Source organism: Phacochoerus africanus, chromosome 10 (assembly GCF_016906955.1).
Source record: "Phacochoerus africanus isolate WHEZ1 chromosome 10, ROS_Pafr_v1, whole genome shotgun sequence".
NCBI lineage: Eukaryota > Metazoa > Chordata > Mammalia > Artiodactyla > Suidae > Phacochoerus > Phacochoerus africanus.
The window spans coordinates 43,828,420-43,855,272 of record NC_062553.1 but is presented as its reverse complement, the minus strand read 5'-3'; the positions used below and the strand labels follow the sequence as shown (position 1 = coordinate 43,855,272).

Below are 26,853 nucleotides of genomic sequence, written 5' to 3'. Positions count from 1 at the left end.
ACCGAAGCCACAACAACGCCAGATCTGAGACACATCTGCAACCTATACCACAGCTCACAGCAACCCGGGAGCTTAGGATCCTTAACCCACTGAGCATGGCCAGGGATTGAACCCACGTTCTCATGGATACTGGTCAGGTTCCTTACCACTGACCCACAACAGGAATTCCTTGGTTTTTTTTGGGGGGGGGGGTACTCCAGGACTAAATACTGTTTAGTTCTTTTTTCTTTCAGACAAACTTAAAGCCACAAAAGACTCCTTTCCTGTCCCTGAACTTATTGATCCAATGACAGTCCAGTCAATATGAAATACACGGCAATGTCTTGAAAAAGGGCCAAAGGAAAGTTAAAGCCTGAAGTCTTCCCTAAGTATTTCAGCTGCTGCCAGTGGCAGGCGCTGCTGCTGTCACAGCCAGCACTGGTGGGCCTAACTCCGGTGCAAGTGATCCTCAAGTCTTATTTCTGGAGAATGGAAACCCACAGGAGGTGCAAAGAAAATCCCCTATGGGGACCTTGGTCCTATAGCGAGGAAATTCACTAGAAAGGATCCAAGGGCCAAGGTCACTCGGTACCACACATGCATACAAGATCCACCTGGCCTCAGCGGAGAAAACACTAACCAGGAGAAAAGAATGTCTTCACTCACCAGGATAAAGTGGGAAAAACTCATTTGATCAAAGCCCCACTTTAAACAGTTTGTCATGTCAGACTTCCTCTCTAAAACACCAAATGATTACTGGCTGCTAAGGAGGATGCAAGGAGAGTTGCTCAGAGATGTTACCTTTGATCCTGGAATAAACCAAGCAGTGCAATAATTTCAAATGTGCAAACAGACCTTCCCCTTGAGTTAGAAAGGCTCTACAAAGTGCCCTTTAAACACTCCACGGGTCCTGCTTATTAAACGTCCAAGCAGGTGAGAACCAAGTTCAGGTTTCCAACAACAATTGTAGACTGTTACTTGGCAAAGCTGCAGTTTGCTGGGACAGCTTGTCAGGCAGGCATTCAGTCTTAAGAGCAGGCAGTCAGTCTTAAATTACTCGGGCTCCTCTAGAGTTGCTGTCAAATCCCACTTGGCTGAGAGCTGAGGTCAGAAGACGTGAGGGCCAATAGCCGCCTGCTAAGCAGTGCATTGTGGCGCTTCAGGTAGAGGATGATGTCCCCCTGCTTCTCCACAATCTCCTCCAGGCTTGAGAGAGTCCTGCACAGAAGCAAATTGGCCATGGCTTACACATGTTCAATAGTCTCTTCCCAAATGTATTCCTACTAGTTTACAATACAGCAATGTTGTACTGTTACTTTTTTTTTTTTTTTTTTCATTCCTATGGCATGTAGAAGTTCCTGGGCCTGGGATCAAACCCAAACTACAATAGTGACCCAAGCCAGAGCAGTGACAGTGCTGAATCTTTAACCCACCGAGCCATGAGTGAATGCCTGTGGTTTTTTTCTTAGATTTTTAAAAATTTTATTTTTAGGGCAGAACCTGGAGCATATGGAGGTTCCCAGGCCTGGGGTCGAATCAGAGCTGTAGCTGCTCGCCTACACCACAGCCGCAGCAATGCCAGATATGACCTGCATCTGTGACCGACACCACAGCTCACCACAGTGCCGGATGCTTAACCCACTGAGTAAGGCCAGAGATTGGACTGGCACCCTCATAGATACTAGTCAGATTTGTTTCCACTGCGCCACAACAGGAACACCTCATATGTTCTAAGCCAAGGCAATATCTCCAAATGAGATTCTTTCAACAGAGGTGGTTTCAGCACAGCCAAGAGACAGTAAACAAATCAAACATAATTCAAAACAAATTCTACCCTATGCAGAGTCCTCGACTCTAACCATGAGAATTGTCTCTAGAGTTCCAGAAGGAAAGACTTTTAATTCTTTCTCTAATCATTTGCTCAGCACTTACCTGAATCCCGTCTCTGAGGTCATATTGATGGGGTAAGCATAGATTTTTTCTTCTTCTAGTACATCAGGCTGTGGCTTGGCTTTATTAAATTTTCGAATTTTCACTAAAATAATAAGGTCATTATTGTCAGGTTATTCAATCATGATAGATTTTCTATTTCCATTTTTGCCAATTACATTAGTAATTAGCGATTCTTTTCAAATAAGTGAACATGCAAAAAAAAAAAAAGGCTTTATAAAGGGAATTAAAAAAAAAAGTAGGCAAAATGTGCTGAAAGGAAATGGAAATTCTGGTGTGGAGAGGCTGGAAAGTCAAGGAAGAGCTGGCAATGCTCCCTGCCCAGAAGAGAAGACACCTGGAGTAGCTGGGACTTTGGTGACCTGAAGGCCACAAACTTGAAGCCCCAAACCCAACATGACTATCCTTGGAGACAGGACCACTGGTGAAGATATTACAGCAAAAACAAAGTATTGGGGGCAGGGGGTGTCGATCTGATGGAAGAGACACCAGAAGTGTGCCTGCACAAAGCAAAGGCCACAAGAGGGCATAGTGAGAGGCAACTCGACTTCAATTAAAAAATAAAAAGGCTCTGTGACTCTCACCTGTGTACACGAGCAGGCACGTCAGGGAACAGAGCAGCTCCAGGGCCAGGGTGGCCAGAATGAGGTCCAGGTACAGGGTGCTGGGCTCCGGGAAGGAGTGCTGGAGGCAGAGCAGGAGAAGAAGAGCAGTGCTGCCTGCAGGGGGAGGGGGTGCACCAGTGGGTGTCAGGGGGCCCACACTCCCGCAGCAGGGGCACCACCACCAAAAGGGCAAAGGCTGAGAATGAAGATCAAACACAAACCAACAACATGGCTAAGAGCAAACGATGCCCCCATAACACAAATAGGTAAGAATCTGGGCTTAAAAACCAAGCAGTGAGTTTCTATGAGGACCCAGTGGCCCTCTCTGCTGGTGCAGCACCATCGAGGACTCAGGGAGGATCCAGAAGAACCCAGGACTCGCTGCTGACCTTGGGCTGCTGATCAAACACCTCTGCTCCTCCTCTGAAAGATGATGTGACAGCACCTCCCCACAGGACTGCTGTGAGGAGTAAATGAGGTAGTGTATGCAAAATACTCAGAATGGTGCCTGGTTTGTAAGTATTCAGTAATTATGAGCTGTCTCCCCCTGCTCAGCATAGCCATTATTCACTGTTGAAGACCATCTAACCTCATTCTGCACTTCCCCCCCACCCCGCCCCCCGGGACACACCTGTGGCATGCAGAAGTTCTGGGCAGCTCTGATCATGGGTTGCTGTGGCTGTGGCATAGGCTGGCAGCTGCAGCTCTGATTCAACCCCTAGCCTGGGAACCTCCATATGAAGAAGGTGTAGCCCTAAAAAGACAAAATAAATAAATAAATAAGAAGTCCTACACAAAGCCCTAAGTCCTCCCCTTAAACTCACAAATGTCACAGTGTCTTAGCATGTTGACTGATGGCTCAATTTTTGAATTACTTTTGTGTACAAGACAAATATAACTGACAACATTGAGGGAGAGGAAAAAGCTAGGGGAAATACTCCCTTGCTTGGAAAGTGAACAGTTTACAGATGATTTTTTTTTTTTTGGTCTTTTGTCTTTAGGGCTGTACCTGTGGCATATGGAGGTTCCCAGGCTGGGGGTCGAATCGGAGCTATAGCTGCTGGCCTAAGATACAGACACAGCAATGCCAAATCCAAGCCGTGTCTGCAACCTACACCACAGCTCACGGCAACGCCGGATCCTTAACCCACTGAGCAAGCCCAGGGATGGAACCCACAACCTCATGGTTCCTAGTCGGTTAACCTCTGAGCCACAACGGGAACTCCCTCAAATTGTTTTATAACCAAAGACATAAGCCTGTTTTGTGTACTATTCCATTTGCCATGTAAAAAAGGTTCTCCGAGTTAATGGGATACTTACTATCCATAAAAATCCTGGGAAGAAACCAGTTCCTGTGCGTGGGGGAGATAGTACAGTGTGAGGTGCAGGGGCTCTGAGAGGCTAGGCTCCCAGGCAGGACCTGCCACCTCTTGTAAGTGAAACCCAGCAGGACCCAGTGGGGCTCCTGGGCACAAAACCCTTTCTGTGTCCCCCACTGATTATTTTAGGGAGGAAGCTTCAGCTTCCACAGCTTTCCCTGAGTTCCAAAGGGCAGGTTTAGCCAGTTGCTAATCAGGACAGGGAGGGGATGCAGAGACAAGGCATCCCAGAGGCAGGGTCCTAGTTCCTCCTTAAGGAACACACACAACAGTACCTTTGAGCTCTACTACAAAACGAAACCCCCACCAAATGGAAGCCAGAGAAGAGGACCACCAGAACTGGGGCCACAAAACACCAACCTTGAAGAATACAAGCTTGTGCCTTCCCTGATCCTTATCCGTGGCCCTATTTTCTACTTCTAAACTATGAAACTACCTCCTATTCTCTCCCAAGGGAGGGCACAGTCTTTAGGGTATTAGCCTGCTGTGGCTTCCTTTGCCTGACAAAGCAATAAAGCTGTTTTTTTCCTCCTACACCCAAAACTCTGTCTCCACGTTTCTAAGGCTGAGTTCCAGCAACACAAGGTCCATAACTAAAACTTTGCCTCACACCAGCCCCAGATACTCCTCCTCTGTAAAACTGCAGAAATAAACCCAAACAAGCCCTGTTGGAGGAGAAAATGAACAATTCCTAAGTAGGTGTTCAATAAATGGTAGCAAGTATCAACATTATTACAATAACAATGGTTTTACGGAATCCATCACAACTTCTCCAAGCAGGCCCCAGGGCAGACTTACAGTCACTACCCAGGCTCTGCTCCACCCACTGAGCCCAGGAGCAAGGGTACAGCCACAGCAGGACTTGAGCAGTGTTTCTGCTGAGGGGTCTGTAGGTCTCCATCTCCCTGATCTTGGGGCCCTGCAACTCCTCCAAGGACCCGCTCTTGCAAGCAATCTTCCGGAGCTGAATTTCTAGTAATTCCTTCACACTGCCCCTGGCCCATCCTCTGCCTCTGGGTTCACCCTTTCAGACCCAGGGAGGAGTCTTCCTGTGTACATCTGACAGGTTGAAGCTCGCTGCTTTTCAGTGAAGGGCCAAGTTTTCATTTTAATGAAAAGAACAACTGCAAATGCCACTTGCTATGTAGGTAATAATATCAGATAGATTTTGAGATGCATTTCAATCTAAGGAAAGAGAACACATATATACATATTTTCCACTTATGTGGAAGGAAAGCAAAGCCCCCCTCTCCCATCTCCATGAAACAAGGCAAAATTGATTTATTTTTCTCTCTGCAGAGAATATCAAGGATCAGGATGAAGCTAAACAATACTCAGCAATACTAGCACAAGCAGAAAAAGAAAGGGGACACCATTCAGATTAGCTGGAAGTTCTATGTTCTTTTTTTTTCTTTTTCTTTTTGTCTTTTTGCCTTTTCTTGGGCTGCTCCCGTGGCATATGTAGGTTCCCAGGCCACAGGTCAAATCAGAGCTGTAGCTGCCAAGCCTATGCCAGGACCACAGCAACGTGGGATCCAAGCCGTGTCTGCGACCTACACCACAGCTCACAGCAACGCCAGATCCTTAACCCACTGAGCAAGGCCAGGGACCGAACCCTCAAGCTCATGGTTCTTAGTCGGACTCGTTAACGACTAAGGCACAACGGGAACTCCTTGGAAGTTCTATGTTCTCAAAGATTGATCTTTTTCTTCAAATAGGAAAAATAAAATTTAACAAATGGAAACAAAGTAAACACCTGCCCCCAATCTCTTGGATTTTCTGGATCTTTACATGAGCAACATAAATGTGATGCCATCTGTGATAAAACTAAGGGTTCGGCTGTTTAGAAAACAGACTCTGATTAAGGGTCACATATTTAGAAAGGGTCTGAAAGTCAGAATTCAAATAAAGATCAGACAATCTCTTGGTGGGCCTCAAAAATACTATTTCCATGAGTTCCTGTTGTGGCTCAGTGGGTTAAGGACCCAAAGTTGCCCTCATGAGGTTGCAGCTTCAATCCCTAGCCTTGCTCAAAGGGTTAAGAATCTGGCATTGCTGAAAGCTATGTTTAAGTCACAGATCTGGCTTGGATCTGGGGCTTCCCTGGCTGATGTAGGCCTGCAGTTGCCAGTCCCATTCAACCCCTGGCCTGGGAAGTTCCATATCCTCAGGTGTGGCTGTAAGAAGAAAAAAAAAATACTATTCCAGACCACCACTGGAGAAACCAAACATTATTTTGGTCAGTTTACAAATAGGTTTCTGCTTTTTTTGTATGTCAGGGGATAGGAGAGGTTTTACAGCCACCTTCTGGCCAAAACCAAGTACTGCACAATAGCAGGAGAACATAAGACTTCTCTGGGAGCAAAAAAAGGCTGCTCCTGGAGATGCATCAAGACCAGCCATCCCACTGCAGTGCTTCTTTCTTGCTCTCCACCAGGCCCTCTTGCCCCATGAGAACCTCACTGATCAGATGAACTCGCAGCCTACCCTTTAATAAAATAACTCTACCACACCACAGAAAAAATTCAATTCTATGGAGCTGTTTTTGTAGTGAAAAATTAATTTCTAATTTGGTTTCAAAATGTTCAAAGATTTATTCTGGGGAGTTCCCTTCGTGGCTCCAGCAGTTAATGAACCTGACTAGGATCCATGAGGATGTGGGCTCAATCCCTGGCCTTGCTCAGTGGGATAAGGATCTGGTGTTGCTGTGAGCTGTGGTGTAGGTCACAGACGTGGCTTAGATCCTATGTTGCTACAGTTGTGTAAGCTGGCACTTGAAGCTCTAACTCAACCCCTGGCCTGGGAACTTCCATATGCTACAGGCGCTGCCCTAAAAAAAAAAAAAAAAAAAATTATTCTATACTCAAATTGAAAAAGTTTTTTGTTTTTTGTTTTTTTTTAAGGTAGAAACTTTGACAATAAGGCAAAAACACCTAAACAAGTTCAATTCAATTTCATTAAGCCTTTAGAATGCCTGTGTCAGTACACACAAATGAAGCTCTGAAAAACAAGTAGGAGTTACCTTTTGTGAAAGACATTTATGTTTATAAGGGAAATCTCTCTGTGTTAGGGTGTGTCCCTTGCTATACTAGGAAGAGAAGGATGACTCTAAATTTCTAGAAACTCTTATCACTAGAAAAGGCAAGCCCTTTCATCCACATAACAACCTTACTCTTTTTCTTTTTACGTCCACACCTTCGGCATTTGGAAGTTCCTAGACCTGGAGTCAAATCAGAGCTGCAGGTGAGGCTATACCACAGCCATAGCAACGCAGGATCTGAGCCACATCTGCTACCAAGACCACAGCTCGTGGCAACAGCGAATCCTCAACCCACTGAACAAGGCCAGGGATTGAATCTGCATTCTCACAGATACTGTGCTGGGTTCTTAACCCACTGAGCCACAATGGCAACTCCAACAAACTTATTTATTTATTTAGTCTTTCTAAGGCCATATCTGAGGCATATGGAGGTTCCCAAGTTAGGGGTCAAATTGGAGCTGTAGCCGCCAGCCTATGCCACAGCTCAAGCCACCTCACAGCAACGTCGGATTCTTAACACACTGAGTGAGGCTAGGTATCGAACCTGTGTCCTCATGGATACTAGGCAGATTAATTTCCGCTGAGCCACAACATAAACTCCAACAACAACCTGACTCTTATTAACTGCCTTTCCTGAAAACCTCCCACAACTAACAGCCTCCTTCATCCTGATCTTTAGCTAGAGAGGTTATTTAAGGGGGCAGCATAGGCTACTTCAGAGTTACCCAGTTTTCCCCAGTCTCTCCTCTTAGGTGGAAACTAAAATGAAGACCTAAAAAAGAGTAAGTCCACATGACTCAGTGACCTACCCAGACCCAGACCTGCAGTCCCCACTTTATCAGACCTGCACAGGTGGAACAAGCAAGCCCGTGAAGCAGTTGACTTCCTAAGGATAAAGACAGTCCCAAGAAGAAAATTAAATTTTTATACCATGATCTCAACCACCATCCCGGAGCTATAGAACTCAGTACATGACCCCTCTGCCTATAAAACCTGATTTTCTCCCATCAGAGGGGGGGGCTCTGAGTTCTTCTTGCTCAGGGCTCCTGCCACTCTGCTGGTCAATAAATCTTGCTTGAGTTCTCACTTTTCCAGTCAACTTTCTTTCCCTAGTGCTCCAAGATTTTGGTGCTGAAACCTAGGAGGGTGACATTTCCAATTTCCAAGCTTCCACGAATTCTCCAAGGCTTGGAGAGACAGCCAGGGCTACTCCCTGGGGTATTCTGAATGTCCCTCTAGGGTCTAGGGGCAAGTAGTTTTGGCCCAAAAGAGCGGAAGACTACTCTGTTCCTAAACTCTTTCTCCTAAGCCTAAGAGACTTTTAGTGGACAGAGTGAGACTATTGGAACAGCTGAAGACTCAGGCCAGGGCTACTCCCTGGTAAGCTCTGAATGTTTCTCTAGCTCTCTATCCCAGCAACTACGGCTTGTGGGAAGAGTGAAAGTCTCCTCTTCCTGTGACTGTCAAGCTCTAAGATCTCAGGCGCCCTCTGACGATTCCCACCATAGCACACCCTACACCAGCCTCCACTTCAAGATCAGTGGAAGGTGAGTAAATCCTAGAGTCCCCTCCCCTACTCTCTTCCCAAAATTGGTCTGATCTCATCGCCCACTTTTCATTTCCTCATTAAAATCTGGACATCCAGGAGTTCCCGTCGTGGCTCAGCGGTTAACGAATCCGACTAGGAACCATAAGGTTGCAGATTTGATCCCTGGCCTCTCTCAGTGGGTTAAGGATCTGGCACTGCCGTGAGCTGTGGTATTGGTCACAGATGTGGCTTGGATCCCTCGTTGCTGCGGCTCTGGCATAGGCCAGCAGCAACAGCTCCGATTAGACCCCTAGCCTGGGCACCTCCGTGCCATGGGTGCGGCCCTAGAAAAGACAAAAAAAGACCAAAATAAATAAATAAATAAAATAAAATCTGGACATCCAGTCAGCCAAGTTTCTATCTGGTCCCAGGGACCGGGTGCTCCCCCTTCTCAGGAAAGATGTTTCCTGATCAGAAGCCAGCCTCATTCAGACCCTAGTCTTCACAGGGGGTGACCCTCTGAATATCCAAATGGTTATCTCATTCAGATTCGAGGCCCTCTCAGGGGGACACCTCTCAGAGCACCTGGGTGGGCTTTTAGACTCCTTATTTCAAAATTTCTCTCCCAAATTAACACTATTGGCGCCTCCTTCTCTCAGCCTCCATGAGATACACCTTTAGGGTAACTTCCTTGCAACCTTTCACCTCTGGGACTCTACCCAGATATCCAGCCCAAGCATCTCATTTTCTTCCTCAAGGTGGCCTGGCCCCAGTATGAATTAGATAAAGGGACCCAATGGCCCAAGAAAGCACATTCAATTTCCAAATTCAACGCTATCTTGAGAATTTTTTCCAATGCAATGGAAAATGGTTAGAGGTTCCCTACATTCAAGTTTTCAGCTATTTAAGATCTTGACCTTCTCTTTGCTCTAACTGTAACTCATACCAGGTTCTTCTGTTAAATGAACACCCTCCTCCCACTTTACCTCCCTCACAGGCAGAAACTAAACCTCCTTCCCTCCTTATCCTTCTTCCATCTCTGACTTTGATCCTATTGATGCCTCAGCACCCCTTCAATCCCTCATAGCCATAATCCACCTTATCCTCCCCTCTTGCCGCTCCTGTGTCCCTGGCTCCTGCAGCCTGTATGTTTCCCATCCGCTCCCCCAACCCCCACCACACCCCCCTGCCACCCCCGCCTGCCGTTTCTGTACTTTCACCTCCTACAGCCCCTATGGCTCCTCTCATCATCTCTATGCCTCCAACTCCTGTAGCTCCTATACCTTCTTCTCCCCCCTCCTGCCACTGTTCTTCCTCCTCTCCTCCCTGCCCCCAGAATCCTAATTCCCACTCCCAAAATGCCACCCTCCAAAATAACAAACCCTTTTATTCCCCCCTTAACAAGACTTCTATTAGCAATACTCCAAGGCCCTAATCCTTCCTTCATTTGTTTATTTATTTTTGTTTTCTTAGGACCACACCATTGGCATATGGAGGTTCCCAGGCTAGGGGTCGAATCAGAGCTATAGTCTCTGGCCTACGCCACAGCCACAGCAACACCAGATCCGAGCCTCGTCTGTGACCTACACCACAGCTCACAGCAACGCCAGATCCTTGACCTGCTGATCGAGGCCAGAGACCAAACCCGCAATCTCATGGTTCCCAGTAGGATTTGTTTCCGCTGCGCCACAACAGAAACTCCCAGCAATCCTTCAAGAGAGGTTGTAAGAGTTGAAGGAACAGTCAGAGTTTATGTGCCTTTTTCTTTGGGAGACTTATCCCAAACAGAAAAACTGTTTAGGTTCCTTCACCTCAGACCCAACTACCTACACAAAAAAGTTCCAATATATTCACTCCTATGACTTAACTTGGCAAGATATCTATGTCATCCTTAGCTCTATTCTCTCCTCCGAAGAAAGGGAATGAATTTGGCTGGCAGCCCAAGCCCATGCAGACACCTTATGTACTCAAGACCCCACTAACAATCCCGTTGGAACTCTAGCTGTCCCTCATGTGGACCCTAATTGGAATTATCAGGTAGACTATTGGACAGATGCAAGAGATGCCATCCTATCTCTTGCTTAATAGAAGGAATGAAGAAGTCCTCAGTACAAGTAGTTAATTATGAGAGCTCCTGTTGTGGCTCAGAGGAAATGAATCTGACTAGCATCCATGATGATGCAGGTTTGATTCCTGGTCTCAACTGGTGGGTTAAGGATCCAGCGTTGCAATGAGCTGTGGCATAGGTCGAAGAGGAGGCTCGGATCTGGCGTTGCTGTGGCTGTGGCATAGGCCAGCAGCTACAGCTCTGATTTGACCCCGAGCCTGGGAAACTCCATATGCCACATGTGTAGCCCTAAGACCAAAAAAAAAAAAGTTAATTATGATAAAATTAGAGAAATAATACAAGAACCCCCAAGAAAATCCAGCCCCTTTTATGTCCAGGCTTACAGAGCCTATTCTTAAGTATACTACCCTAAATCTAGAGAGTGAAGAAGGAAAAACTTATCTTCATATACCATTTCCCAATCAGCACCAGATATAAAAAATTACAAAAACTTGAGGTCAGAGGACAGTCCTTTGACCCCACAAAAGGGACCTCATTAAAGCTGCCTTTAAGTTTTTAACAATAGAGAGGAAGATAAAAAGGCCCAGAAACTAAAGGAGTTCATGACCAAATATCAGTTTCTTGCTTTTGCTATACAGGAAATCCTCAAAAACAAAACCAAGGACCCCCCGCTTCCCCTAAGGCATACAAACTTATAGAACAACCTGGAGTTCCTGTCGTGGCGCAGTGGTTAACGAATCCGACTAGGAACCATGAGGTTGCGGGTTTGGTCCCTGCCCTTGCTCAGTGGGTTAAGACGCGGCTCGGATCCCGCGCTGCTGTGGCTCTGGCGTAGGCTGGTAGCTACAGCTCCGATTAGACTCCTAGCCTGGGAACCTCCATATGCCTCGGCAGCGGCCCAAGAAATAGCAAAAAAGACAAAAAAAGACAAAAAAAAAGAACAACCTTCCCTCTGGGGGCTTAGAGGTGCATTAGGCAAAAGCCCCCAGGCCCTTGCTGCAAAAGTGGTCAAACCAGACACTAGAAAGTGGACTGTGGGAAAGCCAGAGCAGCCCACCATCTCCCCACAAAACCCACCTCGGAGACTCAACATACACAACCTGTTAGGCCTGGCCATGGAAGACTGACGGGGCCTGAGGCCACCAGGCCGCCACCTTCCCACCATCTCTCTAGAGCCTCGGGTATCTCTGGAGGTAGCAGGTAAGACCGTTTTGTTCTTACTGGACATGGGGGTATCATATTACCTAGTTTCTAGGGTTACCTAACCTCCTCCACTTCTACAGTGGGGGTAAATGGGGTGCCCACTACACCCCAACAGACCAGACCTTTAGTTTGCACACTTTTTAACACCACTTTTTGCCACTCATTCCTAGTTATTCCCACATGTCCAATCCCTATAATGGGGAGGGATATTTTAACTAAGTCCCAGGCATACATTCAATTTCCTACATAAGCATCGCAAAGTTCCTATTCCTGTGCCAGCCAGATCTGGGGCCCACTGCTCCCAGTCCTCTCCACCTCGCCTCTGATGTAAATCCCAGTGTTTGGGACACCAGCACGCACTCCACTGCTAGACATCATTCTCCCATTCTCATAAGACTAAAGGATCCTACTAAATTTCCTAACCAATCTCAATATCCTAACAGCCCAAATGCTCAGAGAGGACTAAAGCCTGTAATTCAGCGCCTCCTTAAGGCCAGTATCCTCAAACCTTCTCACTCTCCATTCAACACTCCTATCCTTTCCAGATGGATCTTTCCAATTAGTTCAGGATCTTCGCTTCATGAGTCAAACAGTCCTTCCCATTAACCGAGTGGTCCCAAATCCCTATACTCTTCTTTCTCATCTACCTCCTAATACTTCTCATTTCTCAGCTCTTGACTTAAAAGACGCCTTTTTTTTTTTTTTTTTTTTAACAATTCTTCTAGACCCTACATGCCAGGACTCCATTGCTTTCACAAGGATAGACCCCAATATTGTTTCAGCTTCTCGTTAACCTGGACAGTCCTTCCTCAGGGTTTTAGAGACAGCTCACATTTCTTTGGCCAAGCCTTAGCCACAGATACTAACCACTCAAGTACTTAAGGACAAACCTGCCCACCAACAGATCAGACCCAGCAGCCACAACTGGGAACCTTTAGTCCCTGGTCTCCTCCTGACGTGGACAACTGGCCAGAGTGCCGACCATAAGGGACAAGACACTTTGTTGACTTTTTCCCCTTCCCTCTCCCTTTTCTCTTTTCAAACCAAAGCTGGCCTCTTTTTTTCTCCTTTTGAAACCTTTGAAGACCCAAGACATTTCTGTTTACTCTTTTTGCATATACAATTTAAAAAAGCAAGCTTGAGAAAACATCTTTTCAGAATTCTGACCTTGACGGAATAAGTCCTTCTAGGAGAACTTGCTTTTCTCACCCTGTGCCTTGAGACCTGGGCTCTCGGGAACACTATCTTATCCAGACCATCTCTGATTCCTGAGGCTGAGAAGAAAGAAGTCTTTTCAAAACTTATTTATAGGAGTTCCCATTGGTGGCACAGTGGTTAATGAATCTGACTAGGAACCATGAGGTTGCGGGTTCGATCCCTGCCCTTGCTCAGTGGGTTATCAATCCGGCATTGCCGTGAGCTCTGGTGTAGATTGCAGACGAGGCTCGGATCCAGCGTTGCTGTGGCTCTGGCGTAGACTGGCGGCTATAGCTCCGATTCAACCTCTAGCCTGGGAACTTCCATATGCCGCGGGAGCAGCCCAAGAAATAGCAAAAAGACAAAAAAAAAAACTTATTTATAAAACTATTGAGTTTTAATATCTGATTTATGACTAAGCTTAGAAAATGAAGCTATGACATCTCTGTGTCTATGTATATGTGTATCATATATGTCTTAACTTTGGGATGGTATTATCAAAAATATAAAGGTAAACGGGACCTACTTAATTGGCTTAAAGGAAAATAAGCACTTACACAAATTCTCAAAAATACAGAAGGTAACTGGCCAGAATTTCAGGTTTACGTGAACTGGGAAATATTCAGTATTACATTAATATCTAGCATTAAAGCTAAAGTTTATCTAATTAATATAGACATGTCTTTATAGTTATCAATTAAGTATAAAAACTTACTGTACCTAGGCTTAATAGAAGTCAAGTGAAATACAAAGACATCAATTACTAAACAGAAACTAAAGGTATTTAGATCTATTAATATGTTCGGTGCCACCTTGAGAAGATCTCTATAAGAAAAACATGTTTTTAGAAATTATAAAAGACAGTCTGTGGTTGCTTTAAAAAAATAGGATGTGTGCTGTATGTTTTCGGTAAAAGAAGAATGAGGAATGGAATTGCATTTTATTATGGGAAAAGAAAGACAGTCTGTCTTGTAGCTTGTTGTTCTGAATGGAAAAACAAAAGGGACAGACTAGTAAGGATACAGAAAGTGATGCAAGGAGTGTGGAAAGTGGACACTGAGAAAAGAATTTTGTGCATGGTCAGGACTAAGTTTAGAATGAATTTAATTGAGTAAATTAATTTTAAAAGTAAGCTGGTCCAAGACTTGAATTTGGCTTTTCTCGCTCTGCTAAGAGAACAAGGTCTTCTTAAAATAACAGATTATGTGAAATCCTTTGTCTTTAAGCAATCTGTGTTTGCTTTCGAGATCTCTTGCAACTTTGGGAAAAGTATCCACTGACTTATAATTCTATTTGTCCAAATGTTTATAATGAACTTCCTATCAAATTCTAATTGAGTTTTTTTGACTTCAGCTAACTTTATGATGGTTCAGAGGCCCCAAGGCTTCCCAGAGGAGGGGGAGGGGGAGAGTGAAATGAACTAGGAAAATACATGGAGAGAATATAAATGAGTGATAAGCCTCCTCAGATTATACAGTATGATGTCTCAACAGTAACCAAGTTTCTTTGTCAACTGCATTGAATCAGATCTTAAATGTACCTTAAGTCTTTTGTCATTATAGGCAGTTAATGGCTTTAACTCTAATGTCTCTATAAAAAATGCTTCCCCTTCAAGTAGCTCTAAAAAATTCTTACCAGGGAGTTCCCGTTGTGGCGCAGTGGTTAACGAATCCGACTAGGAACCATGAGGTTGTGGGTTCGGTCCCTGGCCTTGCTCAGTGGGTGAAGGATCTGGCATTGCCGTGAGCTGTGGTGTAGGTTGCAGACATGGCTTGGATCCTACATTGCTGTGGCTCTGGTGTAGGCTGGTGGCTACACCTCCAATTCAACCCCTAGCCTGGGAACCTCCATATGCCACGGGAGCAGCCCTAGAAAAGGCAAAAAGACAAAAAAAAAAAAAAAAAAAAACCTCTTAGCAGGACGAGAAGACATCAGAAGTAGACAGCTGGCCCAGGATGCTGGACCTGACTCAAAACCATCCAATCAATCACAGACAAACAGGTCAACTCCATTCTGGCCTTACAGACCTACAGATACCACCAGATTCCTCCCACCTCCCCCACCCCCAATCGACACCCCTATTCAGCAGGAAGAAGCTACAGAAGAAGAGAACTTTGCCCCTTTTCCTATTAAAAACAGGGAGGAATCTTAGGTGGAAACTAAAATGAAGGCCTAAAAAAGAGTAAGTCCACATGACTCAGTGACCCACCCAGACCCAGATCTGCAGTCTCCACTTTATCAGACCTCCACAGGTGGAACAACCAACCCCATGAAGCAGTTGACTTCCCAAGAATAAAGACAGCCTCTAGGAGAAAGTTAAATTTTATACCATGATCTCAACTGCCATCCCGGACCTACAGAACTCAGCACATGACCTTCTGCCTATAAAACCTGATTCTCTCCCATCAGAGGGGGGCTCTGAGTTCTTGCTCAGGGCTCCCAGCCACTCTGCCTGTCAATAAATTGTGCTTGAGTTCTCACTGCTCAGGTCAACTGTCTTTCTTTCCCTGGTGGTCTACTATCTCCCATGTATACAGGAGGTATACACATTACTAAACTTCTGTTTGCTTTTCTCCTGTTTACCTGTCTTTTATTAGAGTGGAACCTCAGCCAAGAACACAGAAAGGTAGCAGGAATATTATTTTTCCTCCTCCACAATAATAGACACAGATTTCAAAGGAAAATAGAAGAAAAGCTTCAAGACACTAAGGGGATTCGAGTTTCAGTGTCAATCACTCTCACAAAAATGAGAGAATATATTTGATTATAAAATAAAACTTAACAGGAGTTCCCATGGTGGCTTAGCGGTAACAAACTGGACTAGGAGCCATGAGGACACAGGTTCAATCCCTGGCCTTGCTCAGTGTGTTAAGGATCCAGCATTGTCGTGAGCTGTGGTGTTGATCACAGAAGAAGCTCAGATCTGGCTTTGCTGTGGCTGTGGTGTAGGCCAGCAGCTGCAGCTCCGAGATTGGACCCCTGGCCTGGGAGCTTCCATATGCCCAGGGTGTGACCTTCAAAAGACAACAAACAAACAAGCAAACAAAAACTTAACACTTTCTTTCTGCTGTCATTTTTTTCCACTCAAGCAAGCTGCCAGACAGCTGATGAAACAAGTTGGCTTACCAGTGGAATGTATCATCAGCACAAGGCTTTTAAGATGCCTGGTCGACCGGTAGATCTTATTATAGCCTCGGTTCCTTACTTTGCTGTGGTGATATTGGATGTATCGTTCAAGAAGGAAATGTAGAATCCACAAAATAACTTTGCCAAGGATGATGACTGTCTGGACTTTCAAGGGGTTGGTGTAGTTCCCTGGGCACTTGTCCTCAATTGGATTGGGGTAAGAACAAAGTACACCTGTTAAAAAGGCCAAAACAACAAACACAACCTGGTGGAAAGAAAACAGTGGGATTAATATTCAATACTTGGATTTAAAACACAATAATCATCACCCTAGCACATACTCTTATACCTATGACTTTCACTATCCTATTCTTATAACTAAAATTACTTTTTTGGGCCAGTTTTATAAGCTTTTTAAACAGATAATCTGAAGAAAAATTTGCAGAAAATTTAGAAAGCAGATAAAATCACAAATAAGAGAATAAAAAAATCATCCCAAATCCCATCTAACCAAAAGGAGTACTTCTTTTTTTTTCCTTTTTAGGGCTGCATGTGCAGCATACGGAAGTCCCAGACTAGGGGTTGAATCAGAGCTGTAGCTGCCGGCCTACACCACAGCCACAGCAACTCAGGATCTGAGCTGTGCCTGCAACCTACACCACAGCTCACAGCAATGCTAGATCCTTAACCCACTGAGTGAGGCCAGGAATCAAACTTGCATCCTCATGGCTACTAGTTGGATTCATTTCTGCTGCACCACAATCAATGGGAACTCCAAGTATCTTTGTTTTTATAACTGAAAAGGTTGTAAATGTATATGGTTAAAAAAAAATTCAAATAGTACAAAAAGTAAACAGTAAAATACATGAGGTGTCCCTTTCACTGAGACCCTCAATACAACTAGTATTAAAAGAGTCTTGTGAATGCTTCTGAAAACATTCTGTTATAGAATACAGGAACAAACACACATTAATAGTTCCAGTGCTAATCCCAATGTGTGTGTGTTGGTGGGGGTAGGTTGCAATTCTCTGATACCAGTTGGGTTGCCTACAATTCAACTCAATTCTGACACTACCTGGAGAGAGCATCAGATCTCATGGTTTAAAGGCTCAATTCCACAAGACTGCCCCCCTTCAGATGCCAACTGCAAGTCTGTAAATTCAAGTTGTTACCAGTGCTTCTTTTCTTTCTTCTTTTTTTGGGGGGGCCACACCTGCAGCATATGGAAGTTCCCAGGCTAGGGGTCAAATTGGAGCTGCAGCTGTAGGCCTACACCACAGCCACAACTATGGATCCATCCAAGCCTCGTCTGTGACCCATGCCACAGCTCACGGCAACGCCAAATCCTTAACCCAGTGAGTGGGGCCAGGAATCGAACCCGCATCCTCATGGATACTAGTCGGGTTCATAACCTGCTGAGTCACAATAGGATCTCCCTACCAGTGCTTCTTACCAACTAGCTATAAATCAGGGGTTCCCACAATCCCTTCCTTGGACTTTAGACACCAGCTGCAAATTCAGGTTGTCACCTGTGCTTCTTACCAACTGGTTAGAAATCAGGGGGTCCTAATCTTTCTGGGTTTAAATTGCTTAAAGGAGATCACAGAACTCAGGAGACCTATTTACTCAATAGGTTACAAATTTATTACAAAAGATGATAAAGGTGGGAGTTCCTGTCATGGAACACCAAGTTTCTCTTCTAACATTGCATAAGCCTTCCTTCATATGGACCAGATATACAAAGCAACCTCTAGATGGTGGTGGTTTGCAGTTTCCTCATTACAGACAACATTGCTATCATAAACAACCTCCTTACATGTGTGCAAATATGTCTACAATAAATTCTATGAAGTAGAAATATGAGTAAAAATGCATGCACATTTTCAGTGTTGACAGATAGAGCCAAACTGCCCTCTGAAGAGCTTACACATTTTTTAAAAACATCACCTCTGGATGGATCACCTTCTTCCAGGCAACTTACATGGATCAGTACGAGAAGATTTGCTATGATGACTGTGGGAAGTGGGTGGAATCTAGGCCTAAAATGAGCATGTAATGAGTGGCGTGGGAGATGCTGGGTGTCCAGAAGGGGGTCATCTTCAACACTTTGGATGAGATCCAAGGAACCCTGGGATGCAGGAAAAAGGAAGCAAGCTATAATCACCACTTTCTGGACTGTGTTTCCAAGACAAATCTACTAAACTGTAAAGCTTCAAAATCCATTACACAAATTACAGGCAACAAATCATACTCCCTACCTAAAGCCAATTTTGAAAAAATACCATAAATCTCTTGATGACTACTGTAAATAAATTGGTGAAAACAATTATTAAAACAGGTAGAGGTAACCTTAATTCATTTATCTTCAAGTGAGGTAATACATATGAAATTAAAGCAAATAATTATCTTCAAGCCCTCAAAACTTAAGATGTTGATTTAACATTATTTATAAAATAATTACATATGATTGCAATTCTTAAACTATATCTCAGTGTTTTACAAAATTCCATAAAGTTTGTGGAGGCTTTATTAAGAGGTTTCAAAACAAACTTTCAGTTATGATAGAAATGTTTTAAAGTGCTAATGAAAACAGATCACCTTGACAGACCTTCAAGGAAATGATAGTTTGTAGATACCATATTCTTTTTTCTTTTGCGTTTTATGACCACCAGTGGCATATACAAAAAGTTCCTAGGCTAGGGGTCAAATCAGAGCTGCAATTCCCAGCCTACACCACAGCAACTTGGGATCCAAGCCAGGTCTGCGACCTATACCACGGCTCATGGCAATGCCAGATCCCTAACCCACTAATCGAGGCCAGGGATTGAACCAGCATTCTCATGGATACTAGCAGGAAGGATTTGTTTCCACTGCACCACAATGGGAACTCCTAATACCATAGTCTTTTTTTTTTTTTTTTGTCTTTTTGCCTTTGCTAGGGCATATGGAGGTTCCCAGGCTAGGGGTCAAATCAGAGCTGTAGCCACCAGTCTACACCAGAGCCACAGCAACACGGGATATAAGCCACGTCTGCAACCTACACCACAGCTCACAGCAACGCCAGATCCTTAACCCACTGAGCGAGGCCAGGGATCAAACCCGCAACCTCATGTTTCCTAGTCAGATTCATTAACCACTGAGCCACGATGGGAACTCCAATACCATATTCTTAATAAAAACAACTAGTTGCAATGTCACTGAAGTAGCCAGCAAAGGCTGAGCTGCAACCTCAAAATCTACTTGGCCATGTATTGTCTGGACAGTAACAATACTGGATGCATATAACAATCTCTGGGTCTCAGAGTCTTACTGAACACTATGACATATAAGGTAATGTTCCTGAGATAAAAGAATATAAGACACAGTCCCTGCCCAAAACGAGATTACATTTTCATCCAGGAGTTTAGGAACAAAGGCATGCAGGACTAAACAATATATAACATGGTTCAGGTTGCTGCTATGGTGCGCATTTGACCCCTGGCCCGGGAACTTCCTCATGCTGTGGGAGAAGACAAAAAAATAGGAGTTCCTGCTGTGGCACAACAGGATCTGCAGCATCTCTACAGGTTCGATCCCCAGCCTGCGATAAGATCCAGTTTTGGGGCAGCTGCAGCACAGATCGCAGCTGTGGCTGGGAACTGATCCCTGACCTGGAACCTCATATGCTGGTGGGTGCAGCTGTAAAAGGGAAAAAGGAGGAAAGAAAGAAAGAAAGAAAGAAAGAGAAATAGAATACAGTGCACACCATACTATAGGACATTACATAATAAATTAGCAAATGAATAGCACAGATGATGCAACAAATTGAGGTTAGATAACTGCACTAGAACAAGTGGGAAATGAATACAGTGGGGAAAGGGGAAGCCTGAGAATAGGACGTGGAGACAGAGCATAAGGGCTCTTCACTTTGGAAGGGGTAGGGAAGGGGACCAACAGTGTAAGGCTGGGTCACTGGGCACCAGGATAACACAGCAATCTGGGGAGTGACCAGACCTGTGGCAGGCTTCTCAATTTCCACTCACAAGCATTCAGTGCTGCTGCAACTTTTTGATTCAATGCCTGGAGAGCTTCCTGTTTAGTTTGCCATAACTCACAGAGCAAATCTAAGGATTTCTGTTGCCTTCAAGACTCCACTGCTTCTAGCTTTCCTGGTTAGCAGCCGTCACACCTCCACAGCCCCTCCCTTAGTTAACGTTCATGCCCTCCGGGCCCTCCTTCCAGACTGGGACAATTCCCACAGGATCCCTTCTGGGCATCTGGACATCTGTATCTCCACCCTCTAAGCATCCCCCACAAGCACCCACACCACTCCCCCAAGCCCGATCCCAAGCATTCTATGCCCATCTCCCCTCTCACACTGTCTTACTTATCTGTCTTCCCCCACATGACCCGCTCCCCATTTCTTACCTCCCTGTAATCCTTGCACCCAACAGTGACTCATGATCAGCACTCAGCCAACACAAGATGAACAAATGATGTTCCAAAACTGTCCTTGCCTGTCTCCTGACTCAGCTACAGCACCATCATAGATCCAGGCTAATCAGAGAGATTAGCAAGAGCTGTGGGGAAAATCAACTCTGACCCGAGGCAGTAAGTGCTATAGTTAAGAGAAGTCTCCTCAAACTGCCCAAGTGCAAATATAACTTCCACGGCTTCCTGGCTGTGGGCAAGCAACTTCATCTCTCTGCCTCAAGTCCCCCACCTTTAAAAGGAGAATAACAATCGCTGGACAGCTCTGCTGGGAAGATGAAATGACTTACTGACCATAAAAGTGCTTACGACATGGCACAGACTAAGGATCCCTGAATCAGCTGCTATGATCCTCTAACTTCTGCTTTCCCTTGCTCCCTAAATGACTTTCTCACTCCCAGATCTATTCTATTCCTTTCCTTTCTATTCTCACTATACCAGTCCAGGTCCTCGGGACTTTCAGTGGCCTTTCCTAATGCCTTCCAATCTCCAGACCCTACTGACCTTTTTCACTCAAGCTAGAGCTCTTCCAAAACCAACACTCAAGTTTCTTTCCCCCAAAACCTTGGGGACATCCCCATTACCCTGAGAACAAAGTCCAAATTCTTTTTTTTTTTTCTTTCTTTTTAGGGCCACACCTGCGGCATATACAAGTTCCCAGGCTAGGGGATGAATCAGAGCTGCAGCTGCCAGCCTATGCCACAGCCACAGCAATGCCATTGGCTGCATCTGTGACCTACACTGCAGCTTGCAGCAACGCCAGTTTCTCAACCCACCTAGCGAGGCTAAGGATTGAACCCACATCCTCAAGGATACTAATGGGTTCTTAACCCACTGAGCCACAATAGAGAACTCTTGAGTCCAAAGTCTTAGTCTATCTTTACAATCTATTCCCAAGCAACTTTTCAGGATTGGCTTCTCCTCCTCCTGATGTCGACTGCTCATCAGTCTCTCTCGGACCCTTTCAGTCTCTGTGCCTCTTCATCCTCCCCATCTGACAAATGCCTGAGAAAAAAGCTGCCTTTTCTGATGCCTCAACGCTCTTCCTACTGCCCTTTTCACCTGACATTGCAGATTTCATTTCTACAAGTTTGAGTGGGTCTATTTTATATCTTCTACGTGTCTAAAAAGAGTTTGGAAAAGCTACAATAATTTTTTAATGTCCTTGTTCGCTATTTCTAGAGTGTCATCTTTGAATCACTTTTAATTGACTCATTATATGTCATATTGGTCATTTTTCTCACTTTATTGAGATATAATTGACATGGCACATTGTCTAAGTGTAGAGTACAGTAAGTTGATTTGATACACTTACATGTTGCAAAGCGATTACCAACCTAGCATCAGCTAACACCTCTACCACATCACTAGTTACCAATGCCTGTGGAGTTCCTGCTGTGGCACAACAGGATCAGAGGTACCTCTGGAGTTCTGGGACACAGGTTAGATCCCTGGTACGGCACAGTGGGTTAAGGATACAGTGCTTAACAGGTATAGATCACAACTGCGGCTTGGACCTAATCACTGGCCTGGGAACTCCATATGCCTTGGGGTGGCCAAAAAAGAAAAAACAAACAAATAAAACTAATTTCCAATCCCTGGTAATTTTGGATTGGATGTCAGACATTGCAAAATTTACCTCTTTGGGTGCTGGACATTTTTGTAATCCTATATTCCCTCTCTCTTTTTTGGGGGGGGGGGCACCCTCATGACATGTGGAAGTTCCCAGGCCAGGGAGTGAACCTATGCCATAGCAGGGACCCAAACCAGTGAGGACACCCAATTCTTAACCTGCTATACCACAAGGGAACACTTGATTTTTCTTTCAAGGTGCTTCTTAGGAACAGGCACTATTCCTGGCCCTGTGTGAAAGTACTGCTCCTTCTAATCCTTCTGAGTGGTTCTTTCCCAGTTATCAGGGAGTTTCCTCAGAGGCACACACAGCAGGACTCAGCGGAATACCCAAGGGGACTCTGCACCTCTTCCAGGCTCTCCCTCTGCAGCAGTGTTCTCCTCTTTGGGTTCTGTCCTGTGAACTCCAGCTACTGAGTCTCCCCAAATTCAGCTTCTCCTCAACTCGGGCCCCATTCCTCTTTTTTTTTGTTTCGTTTTGTTTTGTTTTTTAGGGCTGCGCCCGTGGCATATGAAAATTTCCAGGCTAGGGGTGGAATTGGAGCTACAGCTGCTGGCCTACGCCATAGCCACACCAACACAGAATCCAAGCCATGTCTCTAACCTAAACCACAGCCCACGGCAACACCAGATCCTTAACCCATGAGCAAGTCCAGGGATCGAACCCGCATCCTCATGGATAATAGTTGGACTCACTTCTGCTGTGCCACAACGGGAACTCCATCGGGCCCCCTTCCTCTGCCCTATCCCACAGACTCTGTCGAGGTGGTGGGCTGAGGCAATCATAGGTCTCACATCATTTGTTTCCCATCTCTCAAGATCACTGTCCTTCACTGCCTGAAGTCATTATTTCAAAAAGCATTTCATATATTATATACAGGTTTTTGGTTCTTTCAGGCAGAAGCACAAGCTATCAAGGTGGGTGGCAGAGTTGCCATCATGGCTCAGCAGTAAGGAACCCAACTGGTATCCATAAGGATTCTGTCTGGATCCCTGGCCTCCCTCAGTGAGTTAAGGATCTGGTGTTGCTGTGAGCTGTGGTGTAGGTTGCAGACAAGGCTTGGATCCCACGTGGCTGTGGCTGTGGTGTAGGCTAGCAGCTGCCGCTCCAATTTGACCCCTAGCCTGGGAACTTCCACATGCCATGGGTGCGGCCCTAAAAAGCAAAAACAAGCAGAAAGTGGGTGGAATAAGGTGCACTTCACAAGGGCAGAACTCTGCATTATATTTATGGTCTTTGTACCTTTAGTACTTGATTCACAGCAAACGATCAATATGTGTGTTGAATGAATGAAAGATGGCTCACCTTCTTCAACAGTTGGGATCTGGGAAAAAAGGCAGCACTGAAACCTTGACTGTTAAAACAAGAGTATACTTTATCTCCCACTAGATCCCCTTCATGCATTTTCTCCTGGCTGCATGGGCTTCCTGGAATGGCCCACAGATGCTCTCTTAACTTTTCATTTATCTTTTGGCCATATCTAAGATATGCGGAAGTTCCCAGGCTAGGGATCAAACCAAGCCACAGCAGGAGCCTGAGCCACAGCAGTGACACAGCTGGATCCTTGAATGCTAGACCACCAAGGAACTTCCCCTCTCTTATCATTTTCAGAATCTAACTCATCTTTCAAGATCCAACCAAGACTTATGTTCCCATAAAACGTGTCCTGCCAAGTGTTACCTTTCTACTTTAAAACTCCTATAAAACATGCTGCCCATGGAGTTCCTATCGTGGTGCAGTGGAAATGAATCCGACTAGGAACCATTGAGGGTTCGATCCCTGGCTTCAATCAGTGGGTTAAGGATCCAGTGTTGCCAGGAGCTGTGGTATAGACCACAGATGCAGCTCGGATCTGGCGTGGCTGTGGCATAGACCAGCAGCTGTAGCTCCCATTCTGGAACCTCCATATGCTGCAGGTGTGGCCCTGGAAAAAAAAAAAAAAAACCCAAAACAAAAACATACTGCCCATAATATTAATTTGGATTTTTTTTTGCTGTTTGCTTTTTAGGGCCAAACCAGCAGCATATGGAAATTCCCAGGCTAAGGGTCAAATCGGAGCTACAGCTGTTGGTCTACATAACAGCCACAGCAACACTGGATCCAAGCTGTGTGTGCAACCTTCACCACAGCTCACGGCAATGCCAGATCCCCAACCCACTGAGTGAAGCCAGGGTTTGAACCTTCATCCTCATGGATACTAGTTGGATTGTTTCCGCTGCAACACGATGGGAACTCCTGGAATATTTCTTATGCTGCCTTGTGTTGTTTCCTTCATGTGTATGCCCTCGGTTTTCCCTGACTACACTGAAGGGGTTGGGGGCAATATGGTCTCTCCTCTACATTATGTCTATGTTCATGAAATACAATGTGTATGGTGGCTATATCAAATACACTGTCCTCTGGATCCTATAGGAAATGTAGGAAAACCATACAAGCAGCAAGCTGTCAGTCTCTGTAACTCATCATCTGCAAGTGAAAGGTAAAGGGCAGACAACCCTGAGCCAAACCTTCTCTTCATTTCCACAATTAACAACTACACTGCGTCCTGGAGAAGATGTCTGTTGTCTTGCCCACACCATCTCTTCCCACTTCTTTTGTGACAATAACTGCTTCCTTTGGGAATCAATGTCTAACTCTGCACTCTCAAGGGGAACATCCTTCAATGTTCCTCACCCTCCTTAGCCAAGGGCTAGTAATGCACCAAAGAGGGCTGGGCCAATTCAACCCTCTCTGAGCAGCAAAGCAAAGGGAAGCCATGGTTAAGGCACATCCATCCCAGGACAGATTCTGAAAGGACTCCAGTAACTGGATCCCTTGAGCTGCCCTTGTCTGGCCTTTCAGAGGCCCAGGTGTTCATCTCCCTATATCCTTACAAATAAATCCCTTTTATTTTGGCCAAACCCATGGCATGTAGAAGTTTCCACATCAGGGATCAAACCTGCATCAGAGCAGCGACCCAAGCCACTGCAGTAACAACACAGGCTCCTTAGCCCACTGTGCCACAAGAGAACTCTCACTTTCTTCCTTAAAGCAGCCATAATGGGAGTTCCCATCTGGCTCAGTGGTTAACAAATCCAACTAGGAACCATGAGGTTGCGGGTTAGATCCCTGGCCTAGCTCAGTGGGTTAAGGATCCAGTGTTGCCGTGTGTGTATACACCAGCGGCTACAGCTCCGATTAGACCCCTAGCCTGGGAACCTCCATGTGCAGCGGGTGCGGGCTTAGAAAAAGACCAAAAAAATGAAAAAATAAGCAACCAGAATGGGTGTGCTTGCTTATAAACAATGAATCCTAACTAAAAAGCTTTTGCCGCTTTGAGGTGTCTGGGCCTAAGATAAAGCACACAGTTTTTAGCTTTTTACTGAGTGGTAGAAATCATATCCATAAAATATCAAAAGCAGACAACCTTCTCAGATCTAAAGTGATTTAGCTATGTAGCTGTTGGTGAAACATTACTCTCCAATGTTTGGTGAAACAAATTCCTAGGATTGCATGCATCCTAAAACTAAAAGCTATAGATTCAAGAATCCTAGGGCAGCCTAGCACCAACCAAGAGGCATTTACTACACATATTTTTCTAAGAGTCTCTCCTTTTCCTCTCAGAAACTCATATTCTCCATACATTGTCAGTTCATGAATTTCATCCTTAAAAAATTTAGAAACAAAGAACTTTTCTTTAAATATGTCTCAAATCTATTTCCAGGAGTTACAGTAAGCATTCATTTTCTCAACTGAAACTGAATTTTTAAGTCTTATTACGAGAAACTGGTTTTTATTCAGTCAAGATAACTGAACTTCAGTCATTATTTGCATAATATGGGGCCTTGTGAGGCCGGAACTGTGTTTCATGTGTCCTGCTGGAGTCACCTCATTCAGTAGTAGGATCACAGTAATATTTCTATTAATTTATTAACCCAAATTAGTGCTTTAATATAACTGCCAACTTTGCGTTTCTCATAGGCAATAATTTATTTTGTGCCAATGGGCAACCTAGGGACACAAATATACGCTTCCCCTAAAAACGTTTTAATACATTCAAGCAAAAATTTTTGCTTATAACTAGGGCACTGCTTTTTTAGTAATCCGGTTTGGATCCATCTACTTAGAAATTTAAAAATCCCTTCATTCCTACCATGCCATGATTCAAAACATCTCGACATTGTTTTTCTCCAATGTGGGTTTCCGGGCGATGACAGCGACAGGTCTGCCCGTGGGACGCCGAAGCCGGTCCAGGTCACAGCCCTCCGGGCCAAGGCCTGGGGCCTCGAGGAGCAGTACTCGGCTCTGCGCCCGGGTCCACACGTGCACCGCGGGCTGCTCCAGCTCTGGGACCCAAGATGCACCCGCACGGGGCTAAGCGTCCGGCCTCCCCCCATTAAATAAGCCGGCCTGGCGCGAGGCGTACTCCGCGGACTCCCGCTTGCCTCCTGCCAGGGTCCCAGGCCCAGGCAGCCCCGCGCAGGAGACGCCCCTCCAGTCAAGGCTGCGCCCACCCCCATTTCCGCCCAGCGCGCCCAGCACCGAAAGAGAGGCTCCAGGCTGGCCGCCGGCCACCTGCATCTGCACACTCACATCCTCCATACTGCCCGCCGCCGGAGGCCGCAGCCCCGCCGCCTGGCCTCCAAACCTGCTCTCGGTGCCTGCTTCCGGGACCCGCCCCTGGACCGGCACCTCG

The 26,853-nt window shown here is 45.3% G+C and overlaps 1 protein-coding gene across 2 annotated transcripts; it reads right to left on the bottom strand.

Annotated features, from left to right (window-relative positions):
• Positions 1-184: 184 nt before the first annotated feature.
• On the bottom strand, positions 185-26,853 carry TMEM192 (transmembrane protein 192). 2 transcript variants are annotated; one of them, XM_047799040.1, is made up of 6 exons: positions 26,751-26,853; positions 18,057-18,203; positions 16,076-16,340; positions 2,514-2,648; positions 1,912-2,014; positions 185-1,197 (listed from the first exon to the last, which is right to left on the bottom strand). In XM_047799040.1, exons 1-6 carry the CDS (start codon positions 26,757-26,759, stop codon positions 1,059-1,061), a joined length of 798 nt encoding a protein of 265 aa, XP_047654996.1. In that variant the 5' UTR covers positions 26,760-26,853; the 3' UTR covers positions 185-1,058. The 2 variants fall into 2 exon arrangements, with proteins under 2 accessions (XP_047654996.1, XP_047654997.1); XM_047799041.1 differs by lacking the exon at positions 26,751-26,853 and adding an exon at positions 26,311-26,731.

Excerpts from the sequence above, each read along its gene's own strand:
- TMEM192 (XM_047799040.1), bottom strand. Across the intron at positions 16,341-18,056 it reads ATCTTCTCGTACTGATCCAT|GTTGTGTTTGTTGTTTTGGC; the intron begins GTAAGTTGCCTG and ends TCTTTCCACCAG. Across the intron at positions 2,015-2,513 it reads GTGCCTGCTCGTGTACACAG|TGAAAATTCGAAAATTTAAT; the intron begins GTGAGAGTCACA and ends TTATTATTTTAG.